Raw genomic sequence first — 19346 nt, forward strand, 5'->3', positions numbered from 1 at the left:
AGAGCATGTGTGTGTGTGAATATGTGAGTGTGTGTGTGTAAGTATGCATGTGTGTTTGTGTGTCAGTATGTGTGTGTGTGTGTGTGTGTGGCTCCGTTGTTGTGGTCGTGTGGCGTGGCTACTTTGAGTTGCCGACTCGTCCTCCCCCCTCAGCAGGCCACCGAATTGGACACTTTCACCCGGCGGCCGCACCCCTGTAGTGACCAGTGGTTTTAATGTCCTAATCTGCTTGTGGCCGGCCAGCTATGGAGCCATCAGCCACTTATTCCCAAAACCGGAGTGCCTAATCCCCAATTAGCCTCTAAAGTCCCCTGCCGCTCTCAATCTGGTCTCGGCCGCCGGCACGTTTGTCCTCCGGCGAGGCGTGCCTAATGGAACATGTCGTCTGGACCCCGGGCCGGCGCTCAGAGACTTCCGTGGAGGCCCACTAAAGAATGGAGCTCTGCTGTACGCCCGACACACCCGGCACATGCCACGGTCAAAAACATCACGTGTCCACAACTTCAAACGGGCACTGGCCCAGATCTGATGCTGGTCTGGCCCTGCTCAATGCTTGATCCAGTCTGTTGACTTCAGGGATGGACCTATAGCTCCAGCCTTGGGCCATATAGCCCCAGTCTCGTGTTCTTGTCCTTTGTGGCAGCCATGTCACTTTTGGTTCAGTGCAAAACAATCGGCTTGCAAAGTATGTTTAGTCCACCCATGCAGCAGATGTCTATATAAACTGTCACATTGTATCACGCGTGCTTTGTGATGCTTTGAAAAAACAGGGTGTTTTTGTACTCTTTGTTACACAGATTTGGCTTTTATGAAGAGGCTTTGAACACCCTCATTTTAGTTGACATGTAGCATACAGTTGTTTGTATATGTTTGATACTCACTCCATTGTGCATCCATTTGAAAAGCATTCATTCCTATCAGCCATAAACTGCTACTATGAGGAGGACATGGAGATAAGAACAGCCTGTGGAGCACAGGCACTGAGCTAACTTAGAAACAGAGAAACATATTTTTGTGTTTTTCATCAGTTTGGGATTTATCCCATAATTACACATTTGGCGTAACTGACTGGTTTTCCAGAGTGATTGTTGTTTAAATGGTGCAGCCCCACTCATTCCTGCTTCAGACCATAATTACAGACATTTAAACTTTAATTGCATTTGGGAATTGACAGTGTTTACATTAAAGCCCTCAGCTTAGCACTTAAACGACTGGAAAGGTTGCTGAAGAGTAGTACAGAAATGCATAACTGATAAACTCTCATCTCCACACCCATTCATTCTGCTATGAGAATAATCCATCTCTCATCTCCACTACTGTCAATTGTGGAAGTGTCGCTACCAAGTGGTTAGGAGATGTGTAAGGGTTTGAACTAATAAATCAACTTTCCTTACCTCCCTATCACTATGTTCATTTCATTAGGAGGAATTTCAACACTATGTGCACTTAACCACTTGGAGACCTCCATACCCCCACGCACACACACACACACACACACAAACACACTGGGGAGCTGCATGTGTCCCCATGGTCAGTGACGTGTCCTGTCATGGTGGGTCAGAGCAGAGCAGGGGCTTGGAGAGACGGCTCGTGTTACTCTGTGATGCTTGGCCCAGTCGCCATAAATAAACAGAGTGGAGGACCGCTGGCCTGGACCCAACTGTCCACACTGGAGAGGGTGGCTGCAGCTGCTGGCCTGGACCCAGCACGGGGTAGGGGGTGGGATGAAGCCAATGACCCGCCACCCGTGCTGTAAACAGTAGCCCTAAGGGAATAAGGGAGAGAGATGGCCAGACCAAACTTGGCCCCGTGTGTTAGGAGGAGATAACTGCGGTTCACAGCTGTCATGGTACTTTCTAGCTATGTTCTAGCACTTGCTACTTAAGAATGAAGGTCCAAGAATGTGGTTTAGTGATAAAGCTAAGTTACTCTGAGTTAACCTAGCTCATTGTCGCTAAACCACAGTCTTGAAATACCCCATGAAGTAATCTTTTAAAGGTTGTGGGCTGACTAAAGGCGTACAGCAGTCTTAACTTATGTGGTATGTGTAAATATTTTGGTGTCTGATTTTATCATTCTATGAATCGAGGATATTTTGGGGCCTGTGTTAAGGGCTGTAAACATATTGCTTCTGGAAAGTTCCAAGGTATGACTGGACATTTATTTACACTATTCTATATTCATCTATACTCATTCCCTGCCACTTATTCCCATGCCTTAAGAGTTTCCTTGGCAAAGCACATTTGTATACATTTTCTATTCTATTTTGAGTCCCATATGCTATGTCTCTGAATGAGTGAATAACCTTGACCATAGAGAGTGACCTTCAGAACCCATGTCTGTCTGCCCTCACTACTGAGGTGTAGCCAGTCCACTTAAACACAAAGCACAGATGGGCTTCCCCTTTGGTCACTGCTGCCTTGCCAGTATTGTCTTTGGATATGCCATTTAAAAAGCTTCAATAGCATACCACACACGGCCATTTCCTACCCGCTATATATTCTGAGGGCACAGCCCGTCTTTAAAGCTGCTGGATGAGACACTGGTGTGGGTTTAGTCTCTGACAGCCCAGACTTGGTGTGGTCAGGGTAAGTGAGACATGCACCATGCACACAACACAACACAGCCAGCAGACAGCAATAATTACTGCCCCGTAGCGATAAGAGTCTCGAGCTAGGAAGCAATGGCCGCGCGATACAGTGTGATTTATGTCAAGTCACTTTACTGGAAAACAAAACAGTGAAGTGTGCTCCTCTCAGAGGAAAATATAAGCGATTCAACTTCATCTATATTGATTCAGCTTTGTGACTTACAATAAAAAAAAATGACATTCAAGAAATGATTAGCACTTCGCCACTTATGCACGAACAGCCCATTCTGTCTGCGCTCTGATAATGAACTTGCTGACTGCTTTTGAGCATATAAACATAATAATAATTAATAAATATTATTTACCTGGAGCTAGCACAACCCAGCAAGGTATGAGGAGTTTCGATTTGTGTGTCACAATGAACATTTCCGAGTATTTGTAAAGAAATAGCATGGAGAGAGAGATTCAGAACAGGCAGACGCAGGTTTGTTTAGGTCAGTATCATTTTATTAGTTTTATTACAAGTGTTTATATTGAGTGTTTTTAAACTGACATGACATCATGAGTGTGTTGTTATATTTTGAGAATAATTATTGTTTGTGTATTTCTATCTAAATGTAAATAACAACAAAGATTGATTAAGATCATAAAGAAACAAAACGATAACACACTAGGACACAACTAGCCTACATTACACAGTGTCAGTCAAACAATATAATAGAGTTAGTTTTTACAGATACTTTCCATTTACAAGAATAATAGTGGTTCAAATGTGAAAATGTATAAAAAAATGTGTGTGTGGAAGCACCATACTTGTGAGTTAAAATCACAACTTTTTTTCGCGTGAGTTAAAAATTCTCAAAGTGACAGTCATGCTCTGTCATCCTGCACAGAGTGTACTTCCACTGCCGATCCCTGAAACAAACCAGAAAGAAGGTTACTGTCTCCATGGCTACGGTCAATGCCATTGTTTAACATCTGCAAACAAAGAGGCACTGTATGTCAGGAATCTGCAGCAAGAAGAGAAAAATCATTACTATCAGCCAACCTGAGCACTCCACTGAAAGTAGTGCTGGCCCCTCGGATGAAGTAGCCATAGCTTGGGATGACAAAGTCAGATTCTTCTTGATAGTAGTTAGGATTCTCCTGGGTCTTCCTACAGAGGAATACAATATACAGTCTTTATTACAGGGTGAAGACATTGTCCTGACATAGTGAACAGGTGGAGGGACACATGATGTTATTAGAATGACCTTGAATGACCTGACCCAGACCTACCAGCAGGAGTAGGGGCACCGGCGGCTGTATCGGCAGCAATAGAATTGCCACTCGCGGTCCAGAACCGCGCTAAAGTATTGGCTCTGCACACCGGCCACCAGCCCGTTATTGGTGCACATGGAAGTCCTGGGAAGCACAAGAGAAGGAAGTTAAATGGGTTTGACGCAAATGGTTTTCTTGTAGCTTACCTGGCATGGCAATCTGCCATAACACCAAAGTTATTGGTGGGATGCACTGAGAGCACAAAAGGCTATGTAGAAATATATGACCTTTAATTTGGAATAAGGCACAAGAAGGAATTAGTAGATGTCAAAGAAAGAATAACACTTGTTATTGAATCACACTGTTGAAAATGTACATTTACATTACATGTATCCATTTAGCAGACACTTTTATCCAAATGTCAATTATATTACGAGGGGCAAAGTCCCCGGAGCAACTTACTTAAGGGCACAACGGTGGAAGCCGGGAATTGAACCCACAACTTTTCAGGCTACTGCTCCTTAACCTACACTACCATCGCCCAAATTAAAATGTAAGCTTATAACATAAATATGTAATGAAAATCAAACAAAATGTCTATAGTGGCAAATGTTTTCCAGATGAATCTTTATGTTTTTTTGTTTTTTTTGCAATTGGCAATAGTCCTGTATGCATTTAAGGATCAGGTGAAAATATATGTGAACCATGCCAATGATGGCTACTGCTGTATAAAACAGTTTGCATTTTTTAGTTTGCATTAGACAGGCAGCTAAATGTCATCAGCTTTGCTGACATGAGTGAAGACCCCTTTCAGAGATATAATTTTGCAAAAACATTTCTACACCACCTCTGGAAGCATAGTGGTTGTGGCACGTAATGGATGTATTCTTGTGTAATTTAAGCACATAATGGATGTATTCTCATTTTTCTGTCAAATTATATATAGAGCCAGTGCTTGTCATCCCCCTGTTCACACACTTTAATTTGTTTGTAGGTCGGTTTGGCCTTAGTCTAACTTGAATTGTATGCCTTGAAGACCATGAATCCCACTGTAATGTCTAGCTGGTTTTCACATCTGTCTCAGTGAAGATGAGACATACCCGTGGGTCCTCATAAGCACAGCAGGTAACAGGAATGCAAGAAGAAGAACCGATCTGACACGTCGACAGTTGGAGAACAACAACCCCATTGGGAGCCACTGATGTCTCTGGCACTGTCACCATGACGAAAATGATCTGTATCCTAATTCACAATTATTCCACACTCCACACATCTGAAAGCTCCTGTCAGTTATTCCCCTGTAATTAGTGAAGAATTAATTAGATACAAGCCTAGTGCAGAGGTGGAAACTTGGGCCTTGATGCAAGGCCGTGATCTTTCTGATTTCTTGATGCAAGGCCGTGATCTTTCTGATTCGTTCAGAGATTTAAGCTCTGGAGATTTTGATCTATCACAGCCAGAGTTAGCAAAGCTCAATCAGAGAAAATCTGAAATAGCAGCAGCCAAAGAAAACAGTGTTTAAAGGACTACTGTGTGTGTGTGTGTGTGTGTGTGTGTGTGTGTGTGTGTGTGTGTGCGTGTGTTTCTGTGTGTGTGTGTGTGTGTGTGTGTGTGTGTGTGTGTGGAGTCACAGGTGGTGTTGAGTTACCCGAAGCACCAGTGTTGTCCTCGGGTTTTGTGTAAGCATGGGTTTGTTTACAGAACAACCTGTATATGGCCCATACTGGCTGTTGTCATCACAACAGAGCCACGGAGCGACATCAGCCACATGTTGCCCCTGCACTGTCATGGCAACACAGGCACCCTGGGCAACGGAGCCCAGCCAATTGGAATGAGGCAAGGCCTCTCCCGGCGGAGTGATATTTTCTTTGCCTGAGTGCAAATCAAAGTGACTGCATTGATAGAGTGAGAGGGGGAACCCTTAAGAGTATCAGCCATTGATCCACAGGGTGGGGTGTGGAAGGGTTCAACCCAGAGCATTCACACTTTAAGTGGAGGTAAACAAGTCACTTTGTGCGGAGGTAAACAAGTCACTTTGTGCGGAGGTAACCAAGTCCACCATCGTACAGGGACGTCAGGAAGTAGCCATGTGTGTTCACATGCAATGAAGTGTGGACAAATGAAACATATGGGGTTGTGTGTGAAGCAATCAATGACAATGATGTGCCTTGTTTACACACACTTCAGAAGAGAACCAAAACAAACAACTCTTAAGTTAGTGTACAAAGATGCACTCTTATCTAAGCGCCTCTCATTTATCAATCCCCACTCTGTGGATACTGTTTTTAGAATTGATTTAGATTAAGTGTTAGTATAATTTGTATTTTTGTAATTTGTATTTTAGTATATTTTTATATATTGTATTAAGTGTTAGTATAATTTGTATTTTAGTATATTTAGCATATTCTTTATCTTCTACTGTCCTTACTGCTTAGTTGTGTTTTTATATTATATACTTTAATTACTCTTTCTGCTGTTAAAGAATGTGTTTGTGTTGTATGTATGCTGCTGCTGAGACCTTGAATTTCCCCTGGGGATCAATAAAGTATCTATCTATCTATCTATCTATCTATCTATCTATCTATCTATCTATCTTTTGTGGTTGAAAATACAGAAGACTCAAGTCTGTGTTTGAACAACACACATTCATACATTGGTAAACTGACATCTGGAACAAGACTGGTTAACTCCTCTCCTATTCAAACAGGAGGCATACAGCCATATCAACCAAGCAATCTTGGGTGGGGTGGGGGTTATCTGGGATGGGCAGACGTGCACAAAGGAAACCCTCTATGGAGGGCTGGTGGAGGGGCAGATTTTCCACTGCATGATGGGCAGTGTTGGTGTATCCAATTAACCCAGTGCCCAGCCCTTTCTGCGTGCCACTTTAACAAACACAGGCTCTGGGGATCACCAGTTCATTAGAGACATTACACGAGCCATTGTGGATGCACCTACGTCTTCTAATAAATATTGATTCTGATACCTACAGTTCACAGTATTCTCACTGTTTATCCACTCTCTCTCAGACGTCAATCATCAGTGAAACGTAACCAAGCACTCTCTCTCTCTCATTTCCTCCCCATCTCTCTCTCTTTCTCCCCCCCTCTCTCTCTCTGGCTATCCCTGTCTGTTGTCCAGTAAGAGGAATAAGCCGCAGGGGAGGGAGAGGACGGCACGTGAATGAGAAGGGGCTGACCGTGACACTGACTGACATGAAGTTTACTCCTCAGTTCTCTGCTTCACCAGCTTAGCTTTGTTTTCCATCACTTCCTGACAGCTTTGATCCGGGAACATTGAAAAGATTGATAAACGTTTCGAGAGTTACGATGTGAATTCATAAACAGAGGGGGAGACAGAGAGAGAGAGAGAGAGAGAGAGAGAGAGAGAGAGAGAGAGTTGGTCATGTTTCACTGGAGACTGACGGTCATGTAAGGACAAACCACATCAGGGTTCCCCAGGGCAAGAGGTGCTTTCACCATAATACCCAGCCAAACACGAGTGCACCTCCAAATAAAAAGGATATGGCACTGACATTTATGGGCTTGTAGCGCAGACCCAACATGGAAAGTTTTGTGGAAACGTTGAGAGACCGCCAGTATACGGGATAAAGGCCCCACCAGAACATGGACCAAGTACAAAGCGAGGGAGCCAGACTGAAGCTGGCAAATGCCTCGGATACTCCAGCAACTCTTTGAGTTCTGTTTCTGTGGCACAAATCATTTGGGTCGTTCCAGTTAGCAGAGCCACATAGGCTTCAGCGGTCGTGTTTTTTTCGAGGAGGAAGTTCATGCCTGGGCCCCTTGCCCTGGTAATTTTGGTGCCCTATTTGGGCTTTCATTGGGAGTATACATTTAGCCAGGCCGCAAGACATGTTACAGCCTACATGAGATTGCATAACAAACTTGTAACAAACTTATACGAACAGACAAACTGCCGGTTAACAGCTAGTAACTCTATTTAAAGAGTGAATTTACTGAGCTCTTCGTCTCTACATTGTGCTACACTATGCAAGGTTTCTGTAGCGTAGTAGTCAAACACAAACTACTAAGCTCCGAGAGACTATAACTACACATTTAATCACAATCCCATCCAGTCACTCTGCCTCCTCAGGTGGGTTTTGTAAATATCGCTTTTGTGAGGGACGCTTTTCTGTGGCGCCTCTTGGTCTTTGAGATGCAGTAAAGTGCAGTGACTCCCCGCAGTTTACAAGTCGAATAAACCCATAAGACCAGTCTGGGAAGCGGATTGGGAGGCGTTTTTGTGCTGAATAATACAGCTTATGTGGTCCCATGCTGCTGTTCTGCAGCAGGAGTGAACAAGCCTCTGATTAGAGGGGCCTGTTTCTTAGATTGCTTTAACCCCTTAGGAAGCCTGTGAGGGCTGCTGTCCCCTGAGAGTGCATGCATTTGCCAAGGGAATCAGTGTGATGTCTAATAATGAGACTGAGAGGAAATGGTGCTTTGTCATGTCTGTTTGGCAATCCTGTGTGTTTTGGTTTTCTTTTGTTTCTTTGCTATATTTTTCTCTCTGGATATTTTAGGGAGACACATTTTTTGTTTCTTTCTGGGAGCCAGATTGAGGCTTTTGATTGTTTATTTTTTTCAGATGTTGTTTTCTAAAACAAGTTAATAAAACTCAGTTACATGTAGTCTGAATAAGATCATAATGCATGGACTGGAACTCATTGTAAGAAGGGTTGACATCAGGCCCTGGGATCACATGCCGCACAGTCTGCAATCCATAATCAGCCAGCACGCGTTCACTTGAAGGTGTTTCCATGCGTAGGCAGGCATGCCATTCATACGCAGTGAGGAGCAGGCAGCTGTCATGATGTGCGCTGTAATCCGACTCCCAGAGTACTCTTGAGCACATTCATCATCCCCATTAGAAACGTTGCTCTCTGTTTGCCAACGGTTTCCCTACTCCACACAACCATATGACTGACTCATCATGTTAAAGATATGTTGAATGAAGACATATTCAAGATTCAGACTCAATCGTCTGAAGTGGTACAGACGTTGTTGGCCTTTTTTTACAGTGTTCTGAGTGTGACTGTCCCAGGTGAGGTCTTCTGAGATGGTAACGCCCAGGAACTTAAATTGAATGAAGACATACCGGTATGTTTATTTTGCAGGTGACTTGATAAGGATCTACTTGATGAATGAACATGACAAATACAAATGAGCTGAGGCAAAGTCTGTGCCTGTTGCTACACCTGTTTAATTTTTCCTGTAGCATTGTACATCCTGCATCCTGTAACACTGTGGCGATGTAGTTCACCAGTTCAGAGTTCCTGCAGCGATGAAGTATGCTACACCTGTTTACTGTTTAATTGATCCTATAGCCGTGTAGTACACCTTGTTTGCGGATTGCAGGACAGTACTGGTGGTGGCTCAGGAGGAGGAAGAGTTGTTCTGTAATCAGAACCCGTCAAATGCCCTTGAGCAAGACACTGAACCCCAAACTGCTCCTGATGTGCTGGTTGGTGCCTTGCATGGTATCCTCCACCATCAGTGTGTGTGTGTGTGTGTGTGTGTGTGTGTGTGTGTATGTATGTGTGTGTGAATGGGTGAATGTGAGGCATTACTGTGTGACCATTTACCATTTACTACTACCTTTACTACAGATGGTCACTGAGCAGTAGCCCACCTGGTCATTGTTCCTGGTCAAACCAGCAATGCACCTGGTCATTGTTCATGCAACAAGACCAAAGTCAGCTGAAGCAAGGCGACCTAGGGGCGTGTGTTGTATGACAATAATGACCTTTACGTGGTTTGCGTACATGTGTGTCATTGGTCAAAACAAGCCTGTGGTAAGCCCATGATAACCAGAACACATGCAGAACACATTGTCCTCAGGAAGCATGTAGAGCTTGTTTTAATGGCCATGAAGTATGCAGATGTTGTCTATACATAGACCTGTATTAATACATTACTAACACATGCAGCTCTGGCCTATCTTTGTTAGTTGAGAAAAATAGCATTCACTTACCCGGGAGAGATCATGCTAATGGACTGTCTGGGTAAACACAGGGAGATCTGTTCTCTGACGTCTTTCTTAAAGGCACCCTTAAAGGAACCGTATGTAAGAACTGTATTTCAATTAATCATAAAATGGCCCTGATAAGTCACTAGACATTAAGAAATCATGTTTATTTCAAATACTTATATCACTGACAACAGTAGTCCGGCCAGGATATTGTCATTTAAAAAGTGAATTTGCAGCCCTCAACTGATGTTGTGTTTTGTCATGTTATGTTGTGGGGGAGGAGGGGATACATCGCTCTACAGTAATTTGAAAGGGATTGCAGTACCAGTTTTGGCCACCATCTTACATATGGTTCCTTTAAGAGTTTTCAACAGGTAAGAGATATCATAACATTTTCAAAATCATTTTGATGGCACATAACCTCATAACATGACGATTACCAACCAACCTCATAACATGACATAACCTCCATAGGCGATTACCAACCTAGCAACTTTTTGTGTTCGGGTAGGAACACTGGAAAATGGAAAAGAGCTGTTATATGCTACAGGAATTCTGAAATCTCTTTCTCTTTGTTTATTATTGCGCTTCTAAACTGTAGGGGGACCCCGAGAGGAAATCCTCTTTAGTGCTGCTTTAACCCCTCTAATGCATATGGCTGTGAATTGCCATGCCTGCACTTTTCCAGAAACATAAGATGGAAATGTTGGAAATGCATCTTGAGATATTCAACTTTTATATTGGGGTGTGACATAGTTGTTGCACTGCATTAACACTATTTGCTTTTACAGAAATTATAATATTGTTCAATGTCTTTAAGAATGCATTCAATAATAGCAAAACAAACCCCCCCCCCCCCCCCCCCCCAGCACAGTCACTGTCATTCTTGTTCAAAAGCATTTTGCACAATTTAATTGCATTCACGTAACACTAATGCTATAATTAAGGGCTTCTGACATTTTTACCAGCATATAAAGATGAAATAACATGTTAGCTTGAGAACAGCCTGACCACAGGTGGGTTGTGTCCAGGCCTTCTGCGCCACACAGCCGGTGCGCAGCCTCATTTTAATGGTCATTTGGAGAGTAACAAGCAGCAGCTGCACTTTGCCACGATGTTCTTGCATTGAGAGGGAGGATGTGCGGTCATCGCTCTGCAGCCAGAGTGTGGAACTGGACAGTAAATTGGACGCAAATGCAACAGGCACAAACACATCTGCCTCGCATCCCTGCCTGTTTCTATTTATCAACTATATAAAGCTGTCCATGATAAATAAATGACTCAGACGCTAATGCTGAACAGCTGCTGGTCCTTGCCCTATTTGCTCTTAGAATGACACCAATCATACGTCCATTTCTCATAATGACGAGAAGTGAGAAGTCGCCACTCGGACCATTCTCTATTCCCATTGTGTATGTAAATCTATATGCAAAGGCTGGCAACAAGCGCATACCAGGTATGCAAAGCATGCAAACACAAAAACATTCCTTATTGTTCCCCTCCATTGTTGGCGCAATCATACTGAAATGACTCCTGTCTGTCTGGGTCTTCCGAGCACTCCAGTGTCTCCACAAAGATTGCAGTGTGACTACAGTAGATCCTGGATGATGGGAAGCCACCTCCCGCATCAGCCTCTCCAAGACAGTTTAACCATAGCTATATTTTTTTCTGGCTTGTGACTGACATTGTCTATTGTCTTTTGCATATTGCATATTGTCTATTGTCTCATTCATATTTGGAATCAAACTGACTCTCTGGCAAACTGTTGTGGATCTTTTTACATTGAGATGTTTTAGAGTACAGTACATTTATCACAATATCTCCATTTATACTGTCTAAAGTCACTTTTGAATAGATAAAAACCATAAACCATAAAATGTATATAAAATATGGGGTTAACGTGAAAAAAACATGCATTTCCTTTCAATTTCCAGAGAAAGCTGAAACGAGACTGAGATCTGGATTCTAAGTGGAGGGTGATTACACAGTTGTGCAGACAACCTGGCGTTGATTCTTTTACTGAATATACTCATCTGCTATATTGCATTAAATGACACATGAATATGGAAGAAACTGATATTTTAATCAGGTTACAGTGGGGTTTTGTAGATTAAACCAAATTTAAGCCTGACACACTGACGAAGGCCATAAGGCCAAAACTTTTGTTCATTTACCCCTGTTGCTAATAAAATAAATCAGCGAGAGAAAATTTATTTTTTGGAGTTCGACCAATCTTTGGTTTTCTGTAAGTTTCCTGGATCACGCACCCACAAGAAAACGAACGGGAGAGCGCGGTGTTTGCAAAAAGGTTAACTAAGCCTGTTAAAACAAATGAATTACATATCCATCAATGATATGAGACACTCGACCATGTTTGTTAGCTCTGAAAATTCTGTGAAAATAGTGTCACATACTTTCTTGGTTAATTTTCTGTGAGACCAGATGACTTGGGAATATCTGCAATCTCGCAGTCCGAAATGGCACCAGCCAGATGCTCAGGGACAAGATTATGCCACTGCTGGGCATCTTATGGACAGTTTACAGCTCACTCTAGCCAGCCATCACATCTTTCAGCACACACTCATTAAAAAGTGACTCTTTCTATCTCTCTCTCTCTCTCTCTCTCTCTCTCTCACACACACACACACACACACACACACACACACACACACACATATGCACAGAGGATGAGGGCACCTACCATTCCAACCCGGCGCGGTTGATGTCGTCCCACCAGCACTCGGTGGGCTCACCGAGGCCATAGGGAGTGCGTTGGCACTCGAAGCTCCACACCCGGTCCATGCCTTCCTTCTCGCTGAAGTAGCTGCGGATGGCCACCAGTGCCTCGCCGTGTGGGCACTGGAAGTTGAAGCCCTGCCGGAACTGGTTGACCCATGGCTCGTCGTAGATGTAGTTGGGCTGGTCGTGAGGGTACTGGTCGTAAGGGTAGGACTGGACATAGACCAGGGCAGTCAGCACCAGCAGCTGTAAGGGCAGTGAGCGAGGCAGGAGAGCGGGATGCATCCTGGAGCAGGGCTGCCTAGTGTGTGTGTGAGAGTGTGTGTGTGTGTGTGTGTGTGTGTGTGTGTGAGAGTCGGCGTCTGGCTGGGGGACTAACGCGCGATGCGGCACAGCCGAGGATGGAAGGTTTCTTGCTCTGCCCAGATGTTCTCTATCACAGTCCAAAGACGAGTGTAATTTTAGGAGCTTTAAAGACACGTACAGTTAGGAAACCGAGTTTTTATTTCTTTCTGGAGGACCTGCCCGCCCGCCAGCCCTCCCACTTCGCGGATAGAAAAGTAGACTTGCCTGGCACATTCCCCATAAACTGGGGGGATGAAGCTCCTGACAGGTTTACCAGGGATTACAAATGAATAAAAGGCTATTACCAAGAGGAATATTTATATAATGAATATTTACATCTAGAAAGGCTTTGCTTGCCTTTCGGGTTTTGGTACTTCACAATGTTTAGACTAAAAGACAACAAAGGCACCAAAGCAAGCCATCTGTGCTGTTGCCATCAGTGTGTGTGTGAGGACGGAGGCCAATCACTGCTCAGGGAGAATGCTATCATCAGTCTCTCTCACAATAAAAAAAAAAACACTGATTATTGGCTTTCCACACAAATGAGTCATATGTGAGTCTTTCCTGCTGCAGCGTAGCCTTCTCTTTTGTATAACAATGTTGTTCATCAGTGTTACATGCAAGCTGCAAAGGACAGTGTCAGCTTGTGTCATCTTTTTGAGGGATTCGCCATTTACTGGCTGGCTCACAAAAGAAGTCACTGAACAGAGACAGATTCCATTAGGATGAAATTACGTAGCAACGCAGGCCTTTTATAGGTCAACAAACCCAAGAGCACATGTGAATAACAAAATGTAACAACGATAACTCAACTCCTAATTAGTTTCAGTGTCTGAGGCGTGAAAAAAATGAATAGAGAACATTCCCATTATGAGAGCTCAAATTTTACTCCTGATTTTATTCTCTCTCTCTCTCTTTTTTATCTTTCGCTCTCCCTTTCTCTATCTCTCTCTCTCTCTCTCTCTCTCTCTCTCCCTCCCTCAAACAAACAAATTAAATCACTCCAGGTTCCTCCCAGCCCGCTGACCTCTCACCCCACAGCCACACCAACACACTGTAGAGGGCAGCAGTGCAGGGCAGTTCAAATGAGAGAGAGAGAGAGAGAGGGAGAGAGAGAGAGAGAGAGAGAGAGAGAGAGAGGGAGAGAAGGAGAGAGCGAGAGAAAGAGGGGGAGAGAGAGAGAGGGAGAGAGGGAGAGAGAGAGAGAGAGAGAGAGATCACAGATCACAGATCACAGATCCCCTATCAGATCACAGCCAACTCACAATATTCATCAAAATGACGGAAAATAACAAAACCCACTTGACTCCTCAATCACTGAACAGGACCTTCTCACCCACATTAAAAAATTGAAGCATAAAAAAGCATATGGACCTGACTGCATTTTAAATGAAATGCTAAAATGTATAAATGGAAAATTTAGATTGGTTATTCTTAAATTATTCAATCTAGTTCTGAGTGTGGGTTATTTCCCTGACATCTGGAATCATGGATTAGTTACACCAATGTATAAAAATGGAGATAAATTTGACCCCAACAATTACCGAGGCATTTGTGTGAACAGCAACCTGGGGAAGTTATTCTGTAGTATTATTAACACACGGCTCCTAAACTTCCTTATGAAACACAATGTCTTGAGTAAAAGCCAGATTGGATTCTTACCAAATTATCGCACTACCGATCATATTTACACCCTACACACCCTAATAGAAAAACATACCCAAAATCGAAATAAATTGTTCTCTTGTTTTGTTGACTTCAAAAAAGCTTTCGATTCTATTTGGCACAATGGATTATTCTACAAATTAATTGAAAGTGGTGTAGGGGGTAAAACATATGACATTATAAAATCAATGTATTCAGGAGCTAAATGCGCCATTAAAATTGGATCCAAAAGAACTCAATATATCCCTCAAGAGTGCAGAGTGAGGCAGGGCTGCCCTCTAAGCCCGACCCTATTTAATATATATATAAATGAGTTGGCGACTATACTGGAAAAGTCACCAGCCACTGGACCCACTCTGCACGACAGTGAGGCCACATTCCTGCTCTTTGCAGATGATCTAGTCCTTCTTTCATCAATGGAGAAAGGACTCCAAACTCAACTAGAACTCCTTCAAAAGTTTTGCCAGACCTGGGCCCTGGCAGTTAATACAAACAAAACCAAAATAATGACCTTTCAAAAAGGATCCAGATATCAGGGAAGAGAGCATACATTTAGCTTAGGACCACAAGTAATTAAACATGTTACAGATTATACTTACCTAGGCCTTAGAATCAAGTACAATGGAAAATTTAACATGGCAGTGAATGAACTAAGAGACAAGGCACGCAGGGCTCTATATGCCATAAAAAGACAAGTTCCTTTTGAAATTCCAGTCCAAATTTGGCTTAAAATATTCTCATCAGTGATAGAACCAATTGCCCTTTATGGCAGTGAAGTGTGGGGCCCACTTCAGAAATCAGGAATTGGATAAATGGGAAAAACATCCAATTGAGACCCTGCACGTTGAGTTCTGCAAAACCATCCTAAAAGTCCATCGGCATTCAACAAACAACGCGTGCAGGGCAGAATTAGGCCAATATCCTCTTCTAATTAAAATTCAAAAAAGGGCAAATTCTGGAAACACCTCAAATTAAGTGACCCACACAATTTCCATTACAAAGCCTTGCAATACCAAGAGTTGAGCAAAGACAAGACCTCTCCTACCAACCTGGTCCACAGCCAACCTTTTCTACTAACACATACTAACACCCCAGGCGTGCAAGACCAGGTCCAAATTACCCAACATACTCCACCAAAGCAAATTTCCTCATATTTAAAAGATAATTATTATGACCGCCGCGCAGCGAAGGCATTTCTTTTTCGCATGCCCAAATTTCCGTCAATGATTCCCGGGACACTGAAAGACCGGGGTACATGAAACTTGGTGGGCATGTAACCCCACATGGATAGCATGGAACCATCGTTTTTCGTTTTGATCTGTAGCCCCCCCGCTGAATTGGACCCCCCGAAAGGAGGGTAGGGCAGACACAGTTTTCTGTGAATATCTCAAAAACCGTAGGGTTTAGGAGGACCATTTTTTTTTTGTATGTTGATCTCAAGGGGCCATGTCAACCCATTCCATAACCACTCATTTCATGTATAGCGCCACCTAGTTAAACACAAAAAAGTAAAAATGAGGTGGTGTAATTGAAGGTATCTGTGACCTAACATAGTCAAAACTGCACGAAACTGGAAGTGTAGGATCATTATGACACCCTCTGTATGCACGCCAAGTTTTGTGGAATTCCGTTCATGGGGGGCCACACAATAAATTAATTTATGTTACTATACACCAACTGGCCTGTAGGTGGCCGGAGACAGTTTTCTGTGAATATCTCGAGAACCGTAGGGCCTAGGAGGTCCACCTTTTTTTTGTATGTTGGTCTTAAGGGGGCATGTCAACCCATCCCATTACCACTTATTTCATGTATAGCGCCACCTAGTTAAAAATTAAAAAGCAAAAAATTAGGTGTTTTCATCTCAATATCTCTGGCTGACAAGGTCAAAACTGCACGAAATTAAAAGTGTAGGATCATTATGACACCCTCCGAATGCATGCCAAGTTTTGTGTACTTTCGTTCATGGGGGGCCTTACAATAAAATAATTTATGTGTACATTTAGTGACGTACACCAACAAGGATTCCTGGGACACTGAAAGACCGGGGTACACAAAACTTGGTGGGCATGTACCCCCACATGGATAGCATGGAACCGTCATTTTTCGTTTTCATCTGCAGCCCCCCCGCTGGACTGGACCCCCCGAAAGGAGGGTAGGGCAGACTCAGTTCTCTGTGAATCTTTTATGGTATGTTGGTCTCAAGGGCCCACATCAACCTGGCTCATAATCACTCATTTGTAATTTGAAAATCAGTAGGATTAAAAGAAAGCCAAAATAAATATTCATCATCATCATCATGGCTGCATTTTCAGTATTGGCGAGAAGTAGTCGTTTGTCCACTAGATGGCGCATCGTTGCAGTGAGACGTAATTTTGTTGGAAGTTAAAAGTGGGTTGGAAAAAACAATGGACGCTTCATAGAAGGACTGTAATTTACCGCAGCGAACATCTAATAAGGATAGGACGATGTTCACATGAAGTGTAATTCCCATTTCTTCTTGAAGCCGAAATAAATCTGAGGATGTTTATCGGACATGCTTGGTTTTTACTGCAGGTACGTTAATCTTGTAATATCAATAAGGACCTATGTAATGTTACCGTTAGCGTTGGTTGAGTGATGGAGGCATTTGATTTATTGCATTTGTAGAAAACTATAAATGCGGTTATACCAAGCAAATGTATAGCAGCACTGTTTGTATCTTTCGACTGTCATTTATTGCACGTGCTACAAAATCATTCTGTGCAATGGAAGATTTACCAACGTTACACCGGTCTGATACAGTTTTGCCTATACATGCGTGAGACTGAGACGCCTGTTTATTTTGTTTTAAGTGCGTGCAGGGTGTGAGAGGGGAATCGATGTGCTTTGATTACAGCTTGGTAGTTGTAGTCTGTGAAATTAAAAAGCACGTGTGTGTGAAGTATCCAAACAATGACACCTTCATTTCATTATGGCTGCTTTAGCAAAACACCTTAAGCTACTGTGTAGTGGGTCCCATTTAGAAGTGGCTACTTCATTCGCGCTTTCCTTGACTCATGGAGCTGCGTGAATGTTATTACAACTTTTCGCCACGATATGACAGTTTAAGTCCGCTTGATACTGTAAGGCGTAAGCCATTGGCTTCCAAAGGAGATTTTATTTGTGTCGCCAGCATAGCCTATTGACAATTTATGTTGTAAATAGGCCTACCTTATAATCCTACCTGTAGCTTAGGGAAGCTAACAGCTTTCTATTAGGATCTAGTTTGTTAGTTACCGTTTTGTCATAACTCCCTGATGCATTTTTGCATTTAGAATAGCCAGAGCGTGTATATCTCAATCGGAAAATTAAACAATATCGGGTGCCTATGGACTAGGCTGGGTGAACCCAGCCTGATCTGCCCGCTATTTATTTTTTGATTTCTTAAAAGATTGAGCTTGGTCTGATGAAAGCCAGACTAGCCATGGATCTCAGTTAAACAATGCAAGGGAACATGAATCAGCCTATATTTGCACTAACAATAACGGACAAAAGCTCTTCAACTTTGGCCCGTTAAAATGTGTGTGAACAGTCTAGCGACGCATTTCATCAAGGCCCATTTGGACATGTCAGTTATTTGCACCACTGGTTAGATGTAAAACAGCATTTCGTTTCAGACTAGGCTACTGTTACTTAATTTGTGCATTAACAATAACGTTTCAGACTACTGTTACTTAATTTGTGCATTGACAATAAAGTATTACATGAACTAAAGATGACTAAAATCTTATGTAGAAGAAGAAACATTCACAAAAAATCCATCCATCCAAAAATTACCTTTGTTTTTGATAGCTGTTGAAAACGGCATGGAACTGACAGAGATGTTTTTGTTTAAAAATACATAAAAAATAAATAAATAAATAAATAAATAACATTATGCTGATACCTTTTGCTTTTCCCAAATACAATGTAGCCTACAGGTGTAAGTGACCTTTCATCAATCCAGTTGCAATGGATGAACTGTGATGAACTGCCCTACTTGTGATTGTTTAGAGATTTTAAAGGTTTTATAACAATTCTACATCTTCTTTGGCTATTCTACAATCTATTCACCTTTTCAGCACCAGTAGGGTACTTTCTGTGCAGCCGCACACACACACTCAGGCATGCCAAACAAGCATACACAAAAGTTTCAAGAGTGGGGGATGGAGTAAAATATGGAGACAAATTGAAGTGTGATTTATTTTCGCGGAACGGATGTACAGGACTGAGCGGCGGTCATGTTTTGTACCGCTATGCGGTACATCTAGTTATCAATATTAGCAATCAAAAACCAAATCACAAAGCAAAATGCAATGCTATTCGGCCCTAAACAGAGAATATACACTTGCAAATTACCTGACTTAAATTAAAGAAACCAATTTGAGAAATATGTTCACAAAATACAGACTCAGCAACCACCGCTTAGCTATAGAAACTGGCAGACACAAGAAAACCTGGCTGCTCAAAGAGGAATGCTTTTGTAAGCAGTGCAATGGCAATGTTGTTGAAACTGAACTCCATTTCTTAACAGAATGCAAAACAATCAAGCAATCTGTGAAATTTACTTCCCAAAATTTGAAGAAAAATATCCTAATTTTATGACTCTACCAATCCAAAGCAAATTACCTTTTATTTTGGGTGAAGACAAATCCAGCTGTATCATAGCTGCCCAGTACATCCTTGCCTGTCACCAACTGAGGGACAGTGAGTGACTTAAATCGAACCTACATTTGTACACATCCTCACACAGAAACAC

General features: G+C 42.6%; 1 protein-coding gene across 1 annotated transcript; it reads right to left on the reverse strand.

Moving 5' to 3' along the window:
• Window positions 1-3081: 3081 nt before the first annotated feature.
• Window positions 3082-13074, reverse strand: dpt (dermatopontin). The gene is made up of 4 exons (XM_042111743.1): window positions 12543-13074; window positions 3869-3994; window positions 3639-3746; window positions 3082-3505 (listed from the first exon to the last, which is right to left on the reverse strand). Exons 1-4 carry the CDS (start codon window positions 12863-12865, stop codon window positions 3439-3441), a joined length of 624 nt encoding a protein of 207 aa, XP_041967677.1. The 5' UTR covers window positions 12866-13074; the 3' UTR covers window positions 3082-3438.
• Between the last annotated feature and the right edge of the window lie 6272 nt (window positions 13075-19346).

The sequence above is a fragment of the Alosa sapidissima genome, chromosome 12 (assembly GCF_018492685.1).
Source record: "Alosa sapidissima isolate fAloSap1 chromosome 12, fAloSap1.pri, whole genome shotgun sequence".
In the NCBI taxonomy this organism is placed as follows: domain Eukaryota; kingdom Metazoa; phylum Chordata; class Actinopteri; order Clupeiformes; family Clupeidae; genus Alosa; species Alosa sapidissima.

What these genes read in the sequence shown, in the direction of transcription:
- dpt (XM_042111743.1), bottom strand. Translation starts at nt 12,865, where the DNA reads ATGCATCCCGCTCTCCTGCCTCGCTCACTGCCCTTACAGCTGCTGGTG. An exon ending in AACCGCGCCGGGTTGGAATG is followed by an intron (nt 3,995 to 12,542) that starts GTAGGTGCCCTC and finishes TGTGCTTCCCAG; the next exon opens with GACTTCCATGTGCACCAATA. An exon ending in ACTTTCAGTGGAGTGCTCAG is followed by an intron (nt 3,506 to 3,638) that starts GTTGGCTGATAG and finishes GGTTTGTTTCAG; the next exon opens with GGATCGGCAGTGGAAGTACA.